Source organism: Scyliorhinus torazame, chromosome 18 (genome assembly GCF_047496885.1).
Source record: "Scyliorhinus torazame isolate Kashiwa2021f chromosome 18, sScyTor2.1, whole genome shotgun sequence".
Taxonomy (NCBI): domain Eukaryota; kingdom Metazoa; phylum Chordata; class Chondrichthyes; order Carcharhiniformes; family Scyliorhinidae; genus Scyliorhinus; species Scyliorhinus torazame.
In genome coordinates, this window is record NC_092724.1 from 121,289,007 (window position 1) to 121,309,932 (window position 20,926).

The 20,926-nt window shown below is 47.0% G+C and overlaps 1 protein-coding gene across 1 annotated transcript in view; it reads right to left on the reverse strand.

The window, feature by feature from the left end:
* Positions 1 to 20,926, reverse strand: part of usp43a (ubiquitin specific peptidase 43a) — a 601,867-nt gene that overhangs the window by 30,650 nt on the left and 550,291 nt on the right. Inside the window, exons 10-12 of the mRNA XM_072483264.1 lie at positions 4,521 to 4,598; positions 2,971 to 3,100; positions 1,667 to 1,786 (exon numbers count right to left, since the gene is read on the reverse strand). Of these exons, the coding sequence (XP_072339365.1) occupies positions 1,667 to 1,786; positions 2,971 to 3,100; positions 4,521 to 4,598 (328 nt within the window). The remainder of the gene's footprint in view (positions 1 to 1,666; positions 1,787 to 2,970; positions 3,101 to 4,520; positions 4,599 to 20,926) is intronic.

The following is a 20,926-nucleotide window of genomic DNA, read 5'->3' on the forward strand; positions in this document are numbered from 1 at the left end:
TCAGGACCCAGAGCATTACCCTGGGTCTCTGGATTACTAGCCCAGTGACAATACCACTACGCCACCGCCTCCCTGATGGTGTATCTGTTAAGGTGGAATTAAGTCTGCAAAACTCACTGTGACGCCCAATGTGAGAACTCGCCACAATAGTATAATTCTTACACCTCAACAACAGCTGCCTAAAGCGCAGACCACTTTTGGACTGCATTATTCAGTTAAGGCATTTCAAAGTTAACTCCTCGTTTCAAACCAACTGAATGAATATTTACATGGGGTCACATTTGTTCAAAGAGCAACTTACGATGAGAGGATCTCGCACAAAACTTTGAAAATATGCTGAAGTAAAATTGAGCAGAAAGACGGAAAAGACTGGGATAGAATCATACAGAATAGTTACAACACAGAAAGAGGCCATTCAGTCTGTGCTCTCTGCAAGAACAATTCAGCTTGTTCCACTCCCCCACCCTTGCCACCTGACCCTGCAGCATTTTTCTGTTAAAATCAGATAATTAGCCAATTCCCTTTGTGAAACTTATCACAATGAGATGACAAGTGGATAATAAAACAAATGGTTGCCTGGGTGATCAAAAATTGTCAGCCAATAGATTAAAGGAGCCTTTCTGTGATGGTCTGCTGATGACACAGAACCTTACTGGACACAAGTATAATCAGAGATGAGGACTACAACATAGGAATTCTCTGGCCGCTACGATTCACCGGCAGCGCATCCCCCCGACAGCGTAGGGTAGCCTCAATGAGAAATCCCATTGACAAACAGCGGGAGGACCAGAAAATTCAGCCCAGGAACCTGATCCATGTTCATCAAAGGTTCTCTAACGGCCACGGTGATGCATAAAGTTATCTGCAATGTCCAAAGCAATTACAACACTACAAATGTTTTGAGATCAACAGTGTGCTAATACAAACCAACGTGCTAACGCATTTGAGTTAAATTTTACTGACTGCAATTTTAAAAAAGGGACTCAAAATTTTCCCTCAGTTCCCGCCAGCTGGATCTTTCAGTCCCCGCTGACGGCAATCCCCTCCCCCACACCACCACGTGTTCTCGGGTGGCAGAGGGTGCGGACAACAGGAAAACCCATTGACAGCAGTGGGACTGGAAGATCCCATTGATGACCAAGATGGGTCGCCTCCACCGCCATAAAGTATGCCAACACAGTACAGGAACTGTGCTATTCGCCGAGTTAGGCTGAATCACCCACAATGATGCACTGAGCTTTGCTGGAAATGCAACAATACAAGCGACCACTCTGTTGCATTATTCTTTAAGTATAACGCGTGCTACTCACCCTTTCCAAAATAAAAACAACATGAAATAGCCTCTCTGTAAAGGTAACCAGAACGCACTTTTATGCAGCTGCCAAAAGACAGTGGGCAGGATTCTCCGGTTCGCCAGCCGCGATTTCCTGCGTGCCGCACCCTCACCGGCAGCGGGATCCTCTGTTCCAGCAGCCGGCCAATGGGATTTCCCATTGTGGCCAACCCACGCCATTAGGGAAACCCACAGGCGTGGGTGCATTGCTGGCGGAGCGGAGGATCCCGCCGACGGAGAATTCCACCCAGCTAGTTTACACTTAAAGGCATTGCAAAATAAAAGAGATTGTTTGAATAAATCACAATCCTGTTTTAACACAAAAATAAATACCTGTCGAAATCGTTTCAGGTGAATGATCAGAATGTCAGGCAAAGTCCATAGGTTAAGCTTGACCATCCCCTGCTGAAGATTTTTACAATGCGGGCATCGCCAGGCATCATCTGGAGCTAACTGCAGAGAAATGATTGAATCACATCAACACTCTAAATCTTTGCCAACATTGAATGTACAGCTTGCAACAGAAAATATAATTTTGCGTTTATTGTGTTCTCTCTTCTGACTGCAATAAATTATAGTGAATGCACTGACATAATATTGTACTATATCACAAATTTACAAGCAATAATTCATGACCAATAATTTATCACTTGATAAAATGCTGAATTTAATTAGACTGTTGGAAGGTAGGTACCAAAAGGATGAAAAAGAATAAATCCCACACATCAATTGAAAGCCAAATTTGTTTTATGCCCAACTCCATTCCTGTCTGAGCTCACCCATGCCTTTGTTACCTCTCGACTTGACTGTGCCACCACATTCCCAATGGCCTCCCACTTTCTATCCTCCAGAAACTCAAGGCAATTCAAACCTCTGTGGCCTCTTTTGAACTTGCACCAAGTTCCGCTCCCCACTACATCTTGGGCTCACTCACCTCCACTGGCTCCAGATTTAGTAGATGCCTCGTTTTTAAAAGATACTCACACTTATTGGCAAATCTTTCTGAAGCCTCACCCCCTCCTCGCCTCTGTAATTTCTTCCAGCTCTGAGATATCTCCAATTCTGGCCTCCCGAGCAAACCCAATTTTAACTGCTCTTCCATTGGTGGCCTTGACTTCAGTTGCCAAGGCCCAAAGCTCGGAAACCCCATCCCTACACCGAACCCTTGTCCCTAAACCTTTGACCGAGCTTTTGGTCAACTATGCTAATATCTCCCTATGTGTCTCACCATAACCCCCTATGAAGCGCCTTGGGACATCTTACTCTGTTAAAGACACTACATAAATACAAGTTGTTGTTGCATAACCTGGGGATTTGGGTGCAGCGTGCACTTAGCACAGCCAATAAAGCACCGCAAATAAAGCAAGTCCATTCTCTCAGGAATGGCTGTTGGTAGGATAGGGGATTGAAAAATATGGGCAAAATAAGTAAAATAATAATGTGCTTGGATTTGCTGCACTAATTTTGTTAGACACATCCTTCAGGAACAACCATCAACACGGGTGTCCTTGTTTTTTCTTATATCACTGAAGGGTGAGCTGCTATTACCATTTTTAAAGATGCAGCTGAATTTTATCTTTCTCCTGTAATAGGTGTGCTGTCCCGTATTTGATGGCGATTCCAATCACCCTCCTTACCTGTTCATCCTTTGTATACAGTTCAAAGCACTCGGCCAATGTACAGCTGTGTGCCTGCTGATGGGCCTGCTGCTGAGTCTGAACACTCTCTCCGTCCTGGACAACTTCCTCCTGAATGCTTCCAAACAAGCTGAGAAACAAAGACAGGTTCCACTGTGGTTACGCACTTCACTGAAGCCCAGTTTCTCTTTACAAACAGGACCACATGAGCATTGGAATACATTGCTTTGGAAAACCATTATAATTCACCTGCTCAGTCCTAAACTTCGAATATTGCCGCTTTTAAACTCTTATCATTTATATCTCTCAATCGTTTATTTGGCAAAAAAAAATCTTACTCTTCAATTTGAGGAGGTTATCAACCTCATCATCCTCCTGGTCAATTTGTGTCATCTCAACTTCTCCAAGGAATATTTAAATAAGTCTGGTTACCATCTATCTCCTGAGATTGAATTTATGGTTAGAGTTTGTGGTTATGCCAAGAAAGTTGGACCCTTTTAATTTTGAACAACTCGACATTAGCTCCTGGACTGCTTTTTCTCAAGTGTGAATATTCCCAGCTTAGTCTGACCTGTATAACAGGTCAGATACCTAGTCCCTAAGCATATGCATATTCTTTTATGTATTTTTGCATTAGTAGATAAATAGAAGTTACTCTGATTTTACCAAGTCTTTCGCATCTTATTCATTGGCCTCTTGTATTTTCGCCTGCTGCGGGATAAAACAGCTAATGAACTGAACCCAATGTCCCCTTGCCCAGTCCTAACTTGGTTCACCTTCAAATGAATTACATGTGCGTGAGACAGAGAGATCTGGTCCAGAATTTAAGAGAGTTTCATTTTACATTCCTGCGTCTCATGCTGGTGCGCTCAGGACAACGGGAAGTCCAGGCTGTTTAAGGTACTTTCTGACAACGTTGAATGTCAGACCTGAATTTCTAACAACAGTGAGATCAACTGGCCCTATATTCTGGAATTCTGGATTTTATTACCCGTCAGGGACTTTACATTCACTTTGATCTCCATCAAACACAGTGACAAAGCACTGGAGTTTTCATTTCCTCATGTGCATAATCCACCAGAATGCTCATTTTCAATGCAAGTCCACAGTTCAGTTTACACATTTGAGTATAGTTTAGGAGAGGTTGGATAAACTCGGTTTGTTCTCACTGGAACGACAGAGGTTGAGGAGCGACCTGATAGAAGCCTACAAAATTATGAGGGGCATGGACAGAGTGGATAGTCAGAAGCTTTTTCCCAGGGTGGAAGAGTCAATTACTAGGGGACTTAGGTTTAAGGTGCGAGGGGCAAAGTTTGGAGGAGATGTGTGAGGGATGTTTTTTTTTTTTAAAACGCAGAGGGTTGTGGGATACGGACCCCGGAAGTGCAGAAGCTTTTACGTTAGATGGGCAGCATGGTTGGCGCAGGCTTGGAGGGCCGAAGGGCATGTTCCTGTACTGTACTTTTCTTTGTTGTTCTTTAGCCACAGATGTCTCTACAGGTGAAAGTCAAATAATAATCCAGCTCATGTGACCGCATTTGCACACTCACCTATCTTTTGTCCTTTGATCCCATTCCAAAACAAGCTTTATATGTGGGGGCCCACCTGGGCCACAGGAACGTAATGCCCTAAAAGTAACAATTACATGTGAGAATCACTCAACAAAACTTTCATACATGGCCCTTACATTGAAAACGCATCAGATGTGCTTCCTTCACACATTAAATTAGCACAGGCAACAAATGTATGGTTGTCCCATCTTCAGTGAAGACCACCAATTTGTCAAAGGTATTGGCCCAAAACGGTCGATCAGATTCGGAAACCATCGCCTGACACTGGGCAGACAGAAAAAAACCACTCATTTAACTAGATGTATTTAAAAAGCTCTGACGTCCGATCCACAATGCAGAAGAACTCTCTCTTCACAGGATTCCTTGGAGAGAGCAGTGGAGAAAATCAGTGCCGAAGACCCGCCCCCTTTTTATGGCACCGATTGCTGCAATTGGCTGTTCAAATGTTCGTGGATGGACGAATGAGTTACTGGGTAGAGTGATAGGGTGAGTAGAGGTGGATAGTGATGTGGCAGGCGAGGAAGGGCAGGTGATGTGGGGTACGTGGGTCAGTGGCTATTCAGGGCAGGTTGGAGAGGGAAGCTGGGAGTCGGGGGGGGGGGGGGCGGGGTTGTTGGATGGTGTGGGATAATCAGGTCAGTTGTGGGGGTGCTCAAGGTGTTGAGGGATTTGAATAGTGCAAATTAGTCACGGTGGATTGAGGGTAATAGGGGTGAGGCAGGTAGCCGGGGGGTGGGGGTGGGAGGGCGAGGGTGAAACAAAGTGGGGTAGTGGAGGGTGAGGGAGGTAGTTGGGGGAAAGGTTTAGGTTAGTCAGGGAGGGTCAGAAGGGTAGTTGGGGTCGTCAGGTGAGGGAAGCAAAATTGCAGGGGTGGGGGCAGAATACTTAAAGCGCCGCTTCAAGGATGCTTGCAAGCGTGACGTAAAGGCCCTAGACATCAATTATCGCACCTGGGAGTCACTAACCTTGCCCCCCCAACTACCTCCCCTACCCTCCACTACCCCACTTTGCTTCACCCTCGCCCTCCCACCCCCACCCCCCGACTACCTGCCCCACCCCTATCACCCTGGTGACAGAGGAAAATGCCAACACCTTCTGTGGGCTGGCACACACCAACACAATGATCAATGGCTACAGCGTCTGCGTTAACAGGTGCTGAAAACAATGACACTCGATAGCTTTGTATGCAGCACTTGAAGCAAAACCTGTCACTAAAAGATTGACTTCTTCAGCCACCACCAAAGGTGCGCCGTATGAAGACGTCCCATCTGAAACAGATTGCTTGGTCTGAGTCCATCGTCTTATGTAGATGGAAGGATGCTGCTTGAACGCTTTAGAGCTGAACAACAACTTTTACGTTATGCTTACAGCTGCGATTGTACAGGAAGTGGTGGAAAGTAGGTTGCTCAAGGCTGGTTTAAAAAAAATCAAATCAAAACCTTCGAAACAACTGTAGCACAGCCCTGGATCAAAGTAAACTGATTTAAATTTTACTACACACTCCCGTTTAAAACATCTCACCCAATAGGTGGGAAACGCTGAATTTTGCATTCTCAAAATAATAATGATTCTTTGACTGCTTTCAGTAGATAAAAGGTTGATAAACATCTATAGCCAGAACTGATCACATCATAAACAAGTTTTGTACTTTGAAACTTCAAAGCTGAGCTACAATTACATATGCAAAAACAAGACATTGCACAAAGTAAAGTCTAAAATGCACAATAAATATGTTGAACAATTGATTCACACAGGGTTAGAGGGGAAAAACAGATCAATAACAATGACACTGATTTTAGCCAGTATAATTGGGGGTGGGGAGCTGGACAATCGGGAAATCTAAATGGCCTTGTTGAATTTTGCTTAGCTTGATCGATTCCAGAGAACTAAATATGTGTTTACATTAAATTAAATTGTTATGAGACAACTTGGGAGTTTATATGGCTTCTTGCAGCAGGGAGATCGATCATAATGAAATAATCAGTGGGGTTGTGTCCAGTCAGCAATGTAAGGTCAGTAACATAAGAGCACTTCAGGGATGGCTGACAAATCTACTCCACTATCTCAATCTGTTAAACTGACTGGATGGATCTCACTTGGTGAATTTTCAGTTCATAGGCAGTTATCTTTTCAGATGATGGTGATCCTTGCTCTGCTCCCATGCCGATTTCTTAAGTATTTGCCACTTTGAAATGACACTGGAGAATTCTTTTTTTTAAAAATAAATTTAGAGTACCCAATTCATTTTTTCCAATTAAGGGGAAACTCAGCGTGGCCAATCCACCTACTCTGCACATCTTTGGGTTGCGGGGGCGAAACCCACGCAAACACGGGGAGAATGTGCAAACTCCACACGGACAGTGACTCAGACCGGGATCGAACCTGGGACCTCGGCGCCATGCTAACCACTGTGCCACCGTGCTTTCCTACACTGGAGAATTATTAGAATCGTCACGGTGGCACAGTGCTTAGCACTGCACCCTCACAGTACCAGGGACCCAGGTTCAATTCTGACCTTGGCTGACTGTGCGGAGCTGCACGTTCTCCCCTGAACTATGAGGGGTTCCTCCGGGTGCTCCGGTTTCCTCCCACAGTCCAACGATGTGCAGGTTAGGTGGATTGCCCATGCTAAATTGCCCCTCAGTGTCCAATAGGGTAGGTGGGGTTACGGCGTGGGGCGGGGAAGTGGGCCTAAGTTCAGAGAGGGTTGGACCAGGCTCGATCAGCCAAATGGCCTCGGTTGAAACAAAAAGGATGAATATAACAGATAATCCCCGAAAACAGAAACCGGGATGGTAAAGTGTGAACCCATGCCCACTGACTAAAACCCAGGCAGCCTGCTGATCAGAATGATTTTGGTGGACAGAAAAGTGCTGTTGATTGGCTGGCTGCATCACCAAGAGATCCAAAATCCCCTGGAGTGAGACAGGGTGGCACAGTGGTTAGCACTGCTGCATCACAGCATCAGGGACCTGGTTGAATTCCGGTCTTCGGTGACTGTGTCACGCATTTCCGTTGCTCAAAATCAGAGGTAGCAGGAGCTTATTGTAGGGGGACAGTTGCACCTTCATGTCCTAACACTCAGAGGCCAGAGTGTTGTTATTATTGGAACAGCTGAAACCGTAAAGAGTGACAATACCGTCCTACTAATCCTCCTTCTCACATCTTCTTTTCCCCTCAGCCTACCATCTGTTCCGATTTATAAACTGCAGGTGTTGTAAACACTATCTTTTTGTATTTGCATCCCTGCTATCCTCCCCACCTTGATACCGGGCAGACCATGGCGCCGTGGTAATGTCACTGGGCTAGTAATCCAGAGCCCCGGGTGAATCCTCTGGGGACGCGGGTTCAAGTCTTGGTGGAATTTATATTTAAATCAATAAAAATAGGGAACTGAAAGGTAGTCTCAGTAACGGTGACCACAAAACTATCATCGATTTGCGGGAAAAAAACTCGTCTGGTTCACTGAAAATCTACAATCCTTACATGGTCTGGCCTACATGTGTCTCAATACCCACAGCAATGTGGTTGACTCTTAATTGCCCCCAGAAATGGCCTCCTAGCAAGACACACAGTTCAAGCGCAGTGAGGGAGGGGCGACAAAGGCTGGCCGAGCCAGCCTAACTCACGCTCACGGAAAGAATACATTCTGTAAAACAAAAAAACTATGATTTTGTATTTCTTTCTGGTACTCAAAAGCTGCAACCTGGCCAGGCAGTGGAGGAACACCAAGACGAGGAGTGATGAAGACGACAGAGCACAGTAACTTGATTTACACTGGCGGCCGCCAGCTCAGGTGCTGACACTGCATGTACCCGAGAGGATAGATTAGAGACAAGATTGTGCTGTGTGCCACACCTGCCCACAAACACAACTTGGACTCTTATTTGAGAAGGAGTCCATTGGTTGGACAGTGCTCTGGGATATACTCAAGGTGTAATAAGGTGCTATGCAGATGCAAGTTATTTCGATAAATAAAGGGGGCGATTAGCCAAACTCTCCTCACCCAGTGTCCACGGGCGCACACTTCCAACACTCACTGGATCCTGATTAGGATCAGAAATCCAATGGAAATCCCTGCCTCATTGTAACAGCTTGCATCCACCTCACCGAAGATCAGCTGATTACCCAGAAATCAACCTTGGATCTTCCTGGTCTGAATAGCTTAGCGCTTCTCTCTCAGTTGCTGAATTATTGACGAGTCACAAATTTAATTAGCTACCATAATTTTATTGAGAGACATCTGAATCATATCAAGTCCCTGAGGCTCAGCTGTGTTGCGCCCCCATCCCCCCAATTTTGCAGATATTTACCATACTGACCTATAATGTATAGGACAGCATCTCCCGAGTTACATACATAGAAATTAAAAGATTATTATGGACTGATAACTGCTAAATGCTCCCTGATGGGGAGAGTGTTAAGCTCTTCATTCACTACATGGGAGTGTCCACACCCCACTTTGCCACATACATCCATAGTGGTTATGAAAGAACCTGCAATTGTGTGTGAAAAATCATCTGCTTCGTTGATGAGATTTCTTGAAACAATGGTTACATAACTGACCTTCCACCAGGAGATGGTGCTGGTGCAATTTGTAAAGAAACTTTGTGACTCAAAGCTCCATACTAGGCATTATACAAAACTCACCGTCTAAACATCGGAAGCCATTACTGAATATCTGCCACTAATTGAGGTTCAACCCACCATTACTCATCTCAAAGTCTAACTCATTCACACAACTTTCAATTACTTCTACTACCGTAGAAATAGGAGAATGAACTCCGATTTATCACAATTCGTAAAGCCTAATTTGACACCGTGATCCCATCCGCCCTTCATTCTCAGAGGAACGAGAACAAAACTTATCAGCTAACAACGCAAGTATAAAGCTTATTTAATTAGTGCTACAAAAACCTGCACTTTACAAATGCTGCCACATGAAAGAAATGTGCATTCATATAGCGCCTCTCACAAAATTAGGATTTCCAAAAGCATTTTACAGTAATTTAAATACTGTACTGTTCTAATGCAAGAAACACAGCATGTAATTTACATACAGCAAGGCCTCACAAACCGCATTGTAATAATGATCAGATAATTAAATCTGGCGATGTTAGTCAAGTGATAAATATTGGTCAGGACATCAGGGAGAACTCTCCTGATTATCTTTGAATCGTGCCAGGGAGATGGTATGTCCATCGGAGAAAGCAGTTGGAACCATGGCTTAACAATTCATCTGAAACTCATTCTGAGGGGCCATGCTTAATTGAAATCTCATTATGAATACAGACACTACCTATTATTCCAGCAAACTGCACTGTGACAGGTACTTTTCAAGTCAAAGGTCTCACACTGTGATCATTAGCTGCAACCTTGTATTGTAGTGTATCTTTTCAAAGCAGGCCTGGCCATCAGACATGTGGCACAGAGGCCAATTGGCATCTGTTTATGTCCAGTGGCACATGAACTAAGCCCCCAGCTACAGCCACACTACCTGTGGGTGTCTCTGGAGATGAGAGGGCGAAGTAAGCCCTGATAGCAACTCCAGTGTGTTGTCCCATAGGCAGAAACCTGTCAGCTATCAGGCAGCTTTCTGGCAAATTATAAAACATTTATTTTTAATTTTTATAGAGTATCCAATTCATTTTTCCCAATTAAGGGGCAATTTAGCCTGGTCAATCCACCTACCCCGCCCAACTTTGGGTTGTGGGGGTGAAAACCACGCAAACACGGGGAGAATGTGAAAACTCCACACGGGTCTGGCAACTTTGAAAGATTCTTTCACGGGATGTGGGTGTGGCTGGCTTAGCCAGCATTCATTGCCCATCCCTAATTGCCCTCGAGAAGAGGTTGGTGAGCTAAAGTCTTGAACAGCTGCAGTCCATGTGGTGTAGGTACACCCATGGTGCTGTTAGGAGGGAGTTCCTGGATTTTGTCCCAGCAACAGCTAAGATGTAGGGCAGCATTCTCCCAATAAATTTGCAAGTGCGGTCTCCGGCAGGAAACGCCACGCGATTCCCGAGTGGGTTGGCAGAACCTGGGTTGCAATTCACCTGCAGTTCGAAATATTTTCTGGGTGGTGGGATTCGCACAGGCATCGAGAGAGGGGGAGCCTAAACGTGCCGGCAAACCTGGCTTCAGGGATCGATCCGCCCTCAAAGTGACTGTAAAGGCAATCCCCCCCCTCCTCCTCCAAACTACACTGGCATCGGGGCCCCGGGATCCCCCTCCCCACTTCATCCTCGCCAGTACCAATCCCTCCCTGGTATCATGGCCTTCTCAATGGATCTCCCTTCAGGCACCGCGTCCCCCTCTCACCAGCATCAGGTCCCACCCCGCCCATCACCAAATGGGCGACCTCCCCCCCCCCCCCCTCAGGGTGAGCGCCGCCTCGCTATGGGGTTGTCAAATTACGCCCCCCCCCCCTTTCAAGCCCTGTTGCAACAGTCCAGGAGGATCGTCCACTGTTCGGCGTCCTGTGCAAATCCCATTTTGGGGCTCTCCCGCTATTCTCCCAACATAGTTAGATTTGCGCCGAGCGCAACGTGGCCAGATAATCAACCCCATAGTTCCAAGTCAGGATGGTGTGTGGCTTGGGAGGGATCTTGCAAGTGGTGGCATTCCCATGCTTCTGCTGCCCTCGTCCTTCTAGCTGGTGGGCGTTGTGTTTGAAAAGTGCTGTCGTAGGAGCCATGGTGAGTTGCTGCAGTGCATTTGTAGATGCTAGCTACCCAATGCTGCCACTTTGCGTCAGTGGCGGAGGGAAGGTGGGGACGGGGTGCCAATCAAGTGGGCTGCTTTGTCTTCGATTATGTCAAGCTTTTTGAGTATTGTTGGGAGCTTCACATCCAGGAAAATGGAGGATCCCAGCATTCTCCTGTAGATGGTGGACAGGCTTTGCGGAGTCAGGAGGAGAGTTGCTCTCTGCAGAATTTCCAGACTTGGACCTGCTCTTGAGACAACAGGATTTATATATTTATTCCAGTTCAATTTCTGGTCAATGGTAACCCCAGGATGTTGAAAGAGGGGAATTCAGTGATGGTAAAATGCCATTGAATGTCAAGGGGAGATCATTAGACTTTTTTAAAAATTGAAGCTGGATATTGCGTGGCACTTGTCAGCTCAATGTTGTCCAGCTTCTGCTGCGTAGGGACACAGACTGGCTTCTGCATCTGAGAAGCCATGAAGGGTGCTGAACTCTACCCTGAGCAACTTTCCTGCAGCGATGTCCTAGGACTGAGTTGATTTGCCTCCAACAACCTCAACCATCTTCCTTTGTGCTAGTATGACCCCAACCAGTGTAGAATATTCCCCGTAATTCCCATTGACTTTAGTTTTGCGAGGGCCCCTTGATGCAGGGGACGGATATCAAACAGTGCTGATTTCACCCTTTCTTTTGGACAAAACCAACGAGGCCGAGAAGGCGGCTGGATGCTTAGGCAATTCATACTCTATACTATTTGCCCAGATCGGAGACATAATGGCCTAGCTCTAATTTTAAAATGATGCCTCCCTGTGCTGGAGCCCCCACCAGAGGAAATAGTTTCACTCTATCTGTCCCATCAATTAATTCACTTAAACACTTGAGTATCACTGAAAAAAGACAGATGTTGTTTTCATTTTGCACTCTTCAGGACAATCCCAAGGATACCAAATATAATGTGAACAATAATTTATAATTCATGAGAAGAGAGTACTGGTTGGTTGGCAAGTAGACTCTAGTAGAGGTGTTGCCATGGAGAACACAGTCTTGCCATGGGAGAACTCTCTTCTCAGTATAAATTGTTGTTCCCTTAGATTTCATATTCTTGCCAATGTCCCGATGGGTGCAAGAGAAAAAGCTCCATAATGTGCTAATTAGGTTCTGTACTACCAAACGACTATTTGTATCGTGAACACTTTAATTAGATCATCTCTTAATCTCTTCAATTCAAGGGATTACAAGTTCTGGGTTATGCAAACTTCCCTTATAACTTAACCCTTTACTGGTATAATTTTGTGCTGCACTCCATCCAAGGTCAATTTATCATTCACTGCTAAGGAAAATTAGGTGGGGTGTAGAACAAGCAACTGATCCCAGGTTATCTGATTTAAGCCCCTACCGAAATTAAAACGGCAGGATTTGAGACTTACCGGACGGACTAAACTTGCTCTGCATGTTTAGCAGCCCAGAACAAATCCAGTAAATCCAACAGCAATTCACAAAGTTCAGGAAAAAAGTGGATCGCTGTTGCCATTGGACCAATGAAGATTGGGTTCTTGAGAACCTTGAGCACAACATACCCGATGGAAACATGCATGATCAACTACATTCTAATAAATGCAAAAGTGTCTTCAAACATGGGCACTATAGTGTTTGGGCAATGAGTTGTGTCATTATTACAATCCCAGACCAGACCCCAACAGTAGCTAAGATACTGGACGGAAACCCCAATATTTTAGTTTATTTTAAGACTGTGCGGAAAGAATGACTGGCTCCAGGAGCGATTGCATGAAGAAATGGGACTTTGGTATTTCTAACACAAACCTTTACTATGAATACAATATTAGACTTTTAATTTCACACCCGAAAGGAACAGCTTACAATTACTCCTTAACATAACTATACAATTTCCCATTAAACAACAAGAAAATAAATCTGTAACTTTTAATCCATCTTAAAATTAGCAGGGCATAGAGTAATATTTGCTTTATAAAATAGATTTCGCTCTGGTTGGAACCCCTTCAGACTCTGGCTGAATGTCTTCAAATAGTCACTTCAACTAGGTTGTTTCAGCCTCTTCCTCACCTTCAGAAAAGACTGCTCTGCTTTAAAATATTACTATTTTTTAATTAACCTACTTGGAAGTAATTGCGGACTCAGAGTCAGGTAGATCAAAACTTAGTTTCTCTCTCTCAAAGTTTCGCCACACTCACTGCCTCTCTGCCTTTATGGGCTCCACCCAGCAATGACCTCATCGCCAAAGCTGAAAAACAAATCATTTCTGCAGGCTGCAAAAGCACATTAACGCTCCAGTCAAACAACAGTCCATTAGCCTAGACTGAAAAACACATCCCGTGTCAATTTCATCTTCTATGTACCAGAAGCAAAACAAAATCCTTTTCAAAAACCTGACCACTGCACCAAACACTATACCCCGAAGCATTTAACTCTCAACTTGTCCCAATATTTAGAAGCTAATATTCCAAAAATCCTCCAATTGTCACAGTCATCCACATTCTGATCCAAAGCCAAATAGGTTGCACTGAGTTATACATTAAAAAAAAAGATTTTTATGGGAATTACTGGATGAACAATGTTACTGAACAAGACAGTATGGGTACTGGAAAAAAAATACCGCAGTGCCTTCGGTTATTGATAATCTCAAATTCTGTTTTATATGTAACACAGCACACTCAGGATTGCTTAGTAAGTGTTGTGCAATTGTGGAATCATATCTATTGCCTGATTTTTTTTAGGACAGCACAGTCTCTACTGAGCATTGATTGGTTTAGGGTGGGACTTCCCAAAAGATGGGAAGACCAGCCTTGGAGAGCTGCCAGACAATCAGACTGACCAGCAGCTCTCCAGGTAGGGCTCTGCAATGGCCAGAAGATACACTGCAAGGAGCTGCCTGAAACTAAGTCCCAGGACCCAGAGTTTGGTAAGCGGCAGGAGTCCCAGGGCAGGGTGGGGAGGGAATCTCTGGGGGTGGGGATGGGAATGGGGGGTCACAAATGGGGGGGATGATTGGTGTCCCGGGGGACAGGCCAAGTGGAAGAAGGTCCACAGGTTACTGGGCGAGGGAGTTTCACAGGTTACTGGATCTTAAGGGGAGGATACTATTAGTCAGATGGTGTCTTCTGAGGGAGGCATCCCTCCACTCCCCCGCTTTTCCCCAAGATCAAACTGCTTCTTTTTTGCCCCCCCCCCCCCCCCCCGGAACTGTCATCTGCCCGCAGGCCTGATAATTGAGGCTGGAAAAGAGAAGAAACTGAACTGAGGCAAGGGCATGTATCCAGTCCAAGGTCCTGCCCGCCCCAGCAAAAAATCACAACCATGTCAGGCAGGACGGAAACAGGGAGGGAATACTGTCCATGAGATTTCATTGCTGCTCCTCCTCCCCTCATTGTTTAAGCTCGGGCGGGGGGGGGTGGGTTAGCATGAAACTTTGGCTCAAGTCTTGAGCCAAAAAAACTTTGTGTGAGTCAGTAATGTGGTGGTATATGAATTGCAATGGCAGTGTGATGTCAGATATTTAAGCCGTACAATCCAATGACTGGTGGATCATGTCAAACTGCGCGCAAGAGGCAGAGTGCTGGTTCTCGGGCCAGAAAGTGGGGAGGAGAGGGGTGCCTCCCTTACTTGCACAACTCTAAACATAGGGCAGGATTTTCCAGACGCACACGCCCCGAGGTCGGAAATTCCTGCCTGAGGTCAATGGACCTTAAAGTGGCCCATCAAATCTTCTGCCCCACACGCAATGAATCCCATGGCAGGTAGGACCAGATAACTTACCCCATTGAGTCCAACATTACCTGTGATTAAACACTTGTTAAACAATCCAGATGGTGCTGAGAATTACACTGACACCCAATGTAAGATTTTCAGTCAGACTTACGGGGCGCGATTCTCCGCTCCCGCGCCGGTTTGGAGAATCGCCTGGGACGCCAAATTTTCCCGCCATGCCGGTCCGACACCCTCCCACGATTTACGGAAGTGGCAAGATCGGCACAATCGCGTTTTGCGTGGCGCGGTCCAGTGATTCGCCCGAGACAGCCAAAATGGCGATTCACCGGTACCCCCGCGATTCTCAGTGCCGGATGGGCCGAGCGGCCTGACCAAAGCGGCGGGTTCCCCCCGGCGGTGTGGGGGGGTGATCTCTCTGAAGGAGGACCTCCTTTCTTCCGCAGCCCCGCAAGATCCGTCAGACATCTTCTTGCGGGGCGGGCTCGGAGAGGACGGCAACCACGCATGAGCGGTTTGGCGCCGGCCAACCCGCGCATGCGCGGGTGATGCCAGTTATGCGGCGCCGGCCACGTCATGTATGCGGCGCCGCGCTGGCACGTGTAAATGATGCGGCGCCGCTCCTAGCCCATTATCGGGCCCTGAATCGGTCGGGATAGGGGCCGTTTGGCGCCGTGAACCTCAACGGCGTTCACGGCGGCGCGAACACTCTGCCTCCATTTCGGAGAATCCTGCCCACGGTGAAGCTCACTGATACATGCTAGGAGCCAATTATATTCACACACAGGACCTTGTCCTGTGGGTCCAGTGGGCAGCACGGTAGCATTGTAGATAGCACAATTGCTTCACAGCTCCAGGGTCCCAGGTTCGATTCCGGCTTGGGTCACTGTCTGTGCGGAGTCTGCACATCCTCCCCGTGTGTGCTCCGGTTTCCTCCCACAGTCTAAAGATGTGCAGGTTAGGTGAATTGGCCATGATAAATTGCCGTTAGTGTCCAAAAATTGCCCTTAGTGTTGGGTGGGGTTGCTGGGTTATGGGGATCGGGTGGAGGTGTTGACCTTGGGTGGGGTGCTCTTTCCAAGAGCCGGTGCAGTCTCGATGGGCCGAATGGCCTCCTTCTGCACTGTAAATTCTATGTTAATCTATGTCCTTCGCAGACAGAAGGAGCATGTCCACGCTTGCCTTTTCCTAAACCAAAGTTTTGGGGTCAGCCATTCCCTGGTTCATTCCCCATTGCAATACCTTAATCAATCAGAGTCAACCTGCCTGGTTTGAATTTGAAACAAAAAGTTTGGCAATCAACAGGAAACTGTTCACGACTACATTCTCCATAACAATGGCTCTACCAATCAGAGTTCCTTTACCAACCAATCAACATTCTCTTCTCATGCAGTATAAATTGTTGTTCCCTTGCTGTTGGTTATCCTGTGTAGCTGTCTGGATGAGTGCAAGATGAAAAGCTTCAACAGCATAAAAGCGCTGGTTTAGGTCAGTGCATTAGACAGCTTGTTTGTGATGCAGAACAATGCCAGCAGAGCGAGTTCAATTCCCATACCAGCTTACCTGAACAGGCGCTGGAATGTGGCGACTAGGGGCTTTTCGCAGTAACTTCATACTTGTGACAATAAAAGATTATTATCACTCTTATCTCTCTTTTTTCCAGCAAAACTCTTCTATACAACCAAATAACTATTCAAAATACCGGATATTGTTTGAGGCTCCAAAATCTTGACTCTAGATTGACAATATAATTAGGTAAATTTACCTCACCCTGACAGACTCAATAAAGTACTGAATAAGAACTTCAAACTTTCATTCACAGAGTTAAAATAAAAAACTATTACCTGTCAAAATTGATAAAGGATGATAGTTATCATATTAGAGAAACTAAACAAACACTTTGGGCGCGATTTAATGGGAAAAGAAAACAGAGCCCTATTGTGTGTCTGAATATCGGGGTGTTTCTCGGAGCCTGCAGCACCAAGAATGATTCCGCTATCAAAAAGAACTTTGTTGTTTTTGGGGGACCTCTGCGGGGAACGCCCCACCGAAGCCGCACTTACCTCACAGTGTAGGAAGAGATCGTGGTGCCATTTTTAAATGTCGCGCCAATCTCGTGACCCCGAACGCTGCATATTGCCGCTTTGGGGGTCCTCAATACCCCCTCACGAGGATAGGGAACTCCCGGGCCCCGATCCCTGGCATGGGAAACCTGTGGCAGTGTCAAGATGCCTAGGTGGAAGTGCCAAGGTTCCCAGCGTGGTATTGGGGTGCCAGAGTACCACCCTGCCGACAGCCTGACCACCCGGGGGCCCCTGAACGCCTGGGGGACCTCCCCACGTCCTATTATGCCTGGTCCACATTTGTGGAAGCCAGTGTTAAACGGTGCCACAGCGAGATAACCTCGGGCAGGCGTTCAATCCCAGGCCTTGGGATACTCCGGTGCAGACATATTTAAGTGAAGCTAACTGCTTGCTTAAATATGCGAATCTGGATCACACCCAGTGAGGGCGAGATCCAGATCAGGAGAGGCATCCCGAGCATCGTAAATCTCACGAGAGGGGCGCAGCGAGGCTGTTCGATCGCACCCTTTGTGCCTGTCTTCACTGAGGAAAATACAAAATACCTCCCAGAAATAATTGAGAATTAATTTACTAGTGTAAATGAAGAACTGAAAGGTATTAATATTCATAAGCAGTACTATAGAAATTAATGTGACTTAAAGTAGATAAATCCATTGGACCTGATGAGCTTCATCCCAGAGTGTTGAAAGAGATGGTTGTAGACTCTGGAATAGTTCTTGCAGGTGAAACTAGAAGTAGGCGGCAAAGCCTCAAAATAAGGGGGAACAGATTCAGGATTGAGTTGAGGAGGAACTTCTTCATCCAAAGGGCTGTGACTCTGTGGAATTTCTTGCCCAGTGAAGCAGCTGAGGCTACCACGTTGAATGTTTTTAAAGGCAAAGATAGATCGATTTTTGAACAGTAAAGGAGTTAAGGTTATGGTCAGCGGGCAGGCAAGTGGAGCTGAGTCCACAAAGAGATCAGCCTACTCATGTTCCGAGTTCTTATGTTCTTATTGCAAGGTGACAAATGTAACCCCATTGTTTAAGAAAGGAGGGAGAGAGAAAATGGGGAACTACAGACCTGTTAGCCTGACATCAGTAGGAGGGAAAATGCAAGAGTCTATAATAAAGGATGTGATCTTTATATGTACTTTTGGGTATTAGAAACAAGGTTTAACTTTAATTAAGTCACATTTTGCGGGGGGTTGGGGGGGGGGGGGGGGGGGCCTTGGGGAGAAGCCGTTGTTTTGCCTCCCTGGCGGCCCGGAGATGGATTTTACTGAGATGGAGGGACTCGGAGCCTCCAAAGTCGGGGGTTTGGGTCAGTGACATGGCAGGGTTTCTTAGGCTAGAGAAGATTAAGTTCGCCTTAAGGGGTTCATTTCAGGGGTTCGCCCGGAGGTGGCAGCCCTTCATCGACTTCTTCAAGGAAAACCGACCATCAGCAGGAAGGTGGGGGGGGATTGAAAGGGGAGGCATGGAAGTGAAGAACAAAGGCAGGGAATCTAAAATCTGGGTAGCTAGGAGTTAGGGCGGGGGGAAGTTGGGTATGTTATTGTGGGGTGTTTTTTTTAAGCATGGCTAATCCACCTAACCTGCACATCTTTGGACTGTGGGAAGAAACTGCAGAACCTGGAGGAAACCCACACATAGATTATCATCGAATTTACAGGGCAGAAGGAGGCCATTCAGCCCATCGAGTCTGCACCGGCTCTTGGAAAGAGCACCCTACCCAAGGTCAACACCGCCACCCTATCCCCATAACCCAGTAACCCCACCCAACACTAAGGGCAATTTTGGACACTATGGGCAATTTAGCATGGCCAATCCACCTAACCCGCACATCTTTGGACTGTGGGAGGAAACCAGAGCACCCGGAGGAAACCCACGCACACACGGGGAGGATGTGCAGACACCGCACAGACAGTGACCCAAGCCAGAATCGAACCTGGGATCCTGGAGCTGTGAAGCAATTGTGCTATCCACAAGGCTACCGTGCTGCCCCTACAGGGGGGGGGGGGGGGAATGCGCAAACTCCACACAGTCACCCAAGGCCGGAATTGAACCTGGGCCCCTGGCGCTGTGAGGCAGCAATGCTAACCACTGTGCCACCATGCCGCCCAATTGTGAAGCACTGCAAGGATAAGTAGCTTGTAAACACTTACTGTTGCTCTTTATGTGAAGACGGACCACCGGAGCAAGGTATCAGAGAATTGTCTTTAATGTAGTGGGGGGTGGGGGGGGGGGGGGGGGGGGGGGGGGTGAATAAAATTGATGTTGCTGCCATAAACGTAAATACATTCTCCCAATATTCACTGGACTCACTGCTGAGGGTATCATAACTTGAGGCCAAAACAGATCCATCTGTTTTATAGTTCATGCCCACTGAGAGGATTTCCAGAAACCAGAAGAGAAGTGAAAGAAGTGCACGTGTACTTTTGTAGTCCAGACTAAAAAAAGGCTCAATGGGGCAGCACGTTGGCACAGTGGGTTAGCCCTGCTGCCTCACGGCGCCGAGGTCCCAGGTTTGATCCCGGCTCTGGGTCACTGTCCGTGTGGAGGTTGCACATTCTCCCCGTGTTTGCGTGGGTTTCGCCCCCACAGCCCAAAGATGTGCAGGCTAGGTGGTTTGCCCACGCTAAATTGCCCCTTAATTTGTACAGATTAATTGGGTGCTCGAATTTTATTTTTAAAAAGGCATGCTAAATTGCTGGCCAAAATTTTGTCCTCCAGGATTGAGGATCGCGTTCCGGACGTTATTGGGGAGGACCAGACAGGGTTTGTTAAGGGTAGGCAGTTGGTGGCCAATGTAAGAAGGTTGTTAAACGTGATCATGATGCCCCCGGAAGGTAGGGAGGTGGAGGTAGTGATCGCAATGGATGCAGAAAAGGCTTTTGATCGGGTAGAATGGGATTGTCTGTGGGAGGTACTGGGATGGTTCGGATTTGGGCGGGGCTTTATTGACTGGGTCAGGTTGCTGTATCAGGCCCCTGCGGCAAGCGTACGGACGAATAGGACAACATCGGACTATTTTAGACTGCACCAGGGGACGAGACAGGGATGACCCCTCTCCCCACTGTTGTTCGCGCTAGCTGTAGAGCCGTTGGCAATTGCTCGGAGAGACTCAAGGGGCTGGTCCGGAGGGGGCGGGGTGGAGTGGAGCACAGAGTCTCGCCCTATGCAGACACCTGCGTCTGTATGTATCGGACCCAATAAGAGGGGTTGGAAGAAATCATGAGGAGTCCAGGGGAATTTGGCCGGTTTTCGGGGTATAAGCTAAATTTGGGGAAAAGTGAGATGTTTGCGGTCCAGACGAGGGGACAGGAGAGGCGATTGGGGGAGCTGCCGTTTAGATTAGTAGGGGAAGCTTTAGGTACATCGGTATTCAAGTGGCCCGGGAATGTGACCGGCTGCATAATTTAAATCTGGCCTGACTACTAGACCAAGTGAAGGACGATCTTCGGAGATGGGATGCGCTCCCGTTGTCATTAGCTGGGAGGGTGCACACGGTAAGGCGACGGTCCTCCCGCGATTCCTGCTTGTATTTCAGTGTCTCCCCGTTTTTATTCCGTGGTCCTTTTTTAAACGGGTCAACAAAATGATCACTGCCGTCTTTTGGGCTTGCAAGACCCTGCGAGTAAGGAAGGTAGTGCTTGAGCGGAGTCAGGGAGAGGGCGGGCTGACGCTGCCAAATTTTATTAACTATTACTGGGCGGTGAATATAGCCACGATCAGGAAGTGGGTGGTGGGGAAGGGGTCGGCATGGGGGCGTATGGAGGCGGCTTCATGCAAGGGCTCCAGTTTGGGGGCGTTGGTAACTGCGCCTCTGCCGTTCCCGCCGGCATGATACTCCACCAGCCCAGTGGTGGT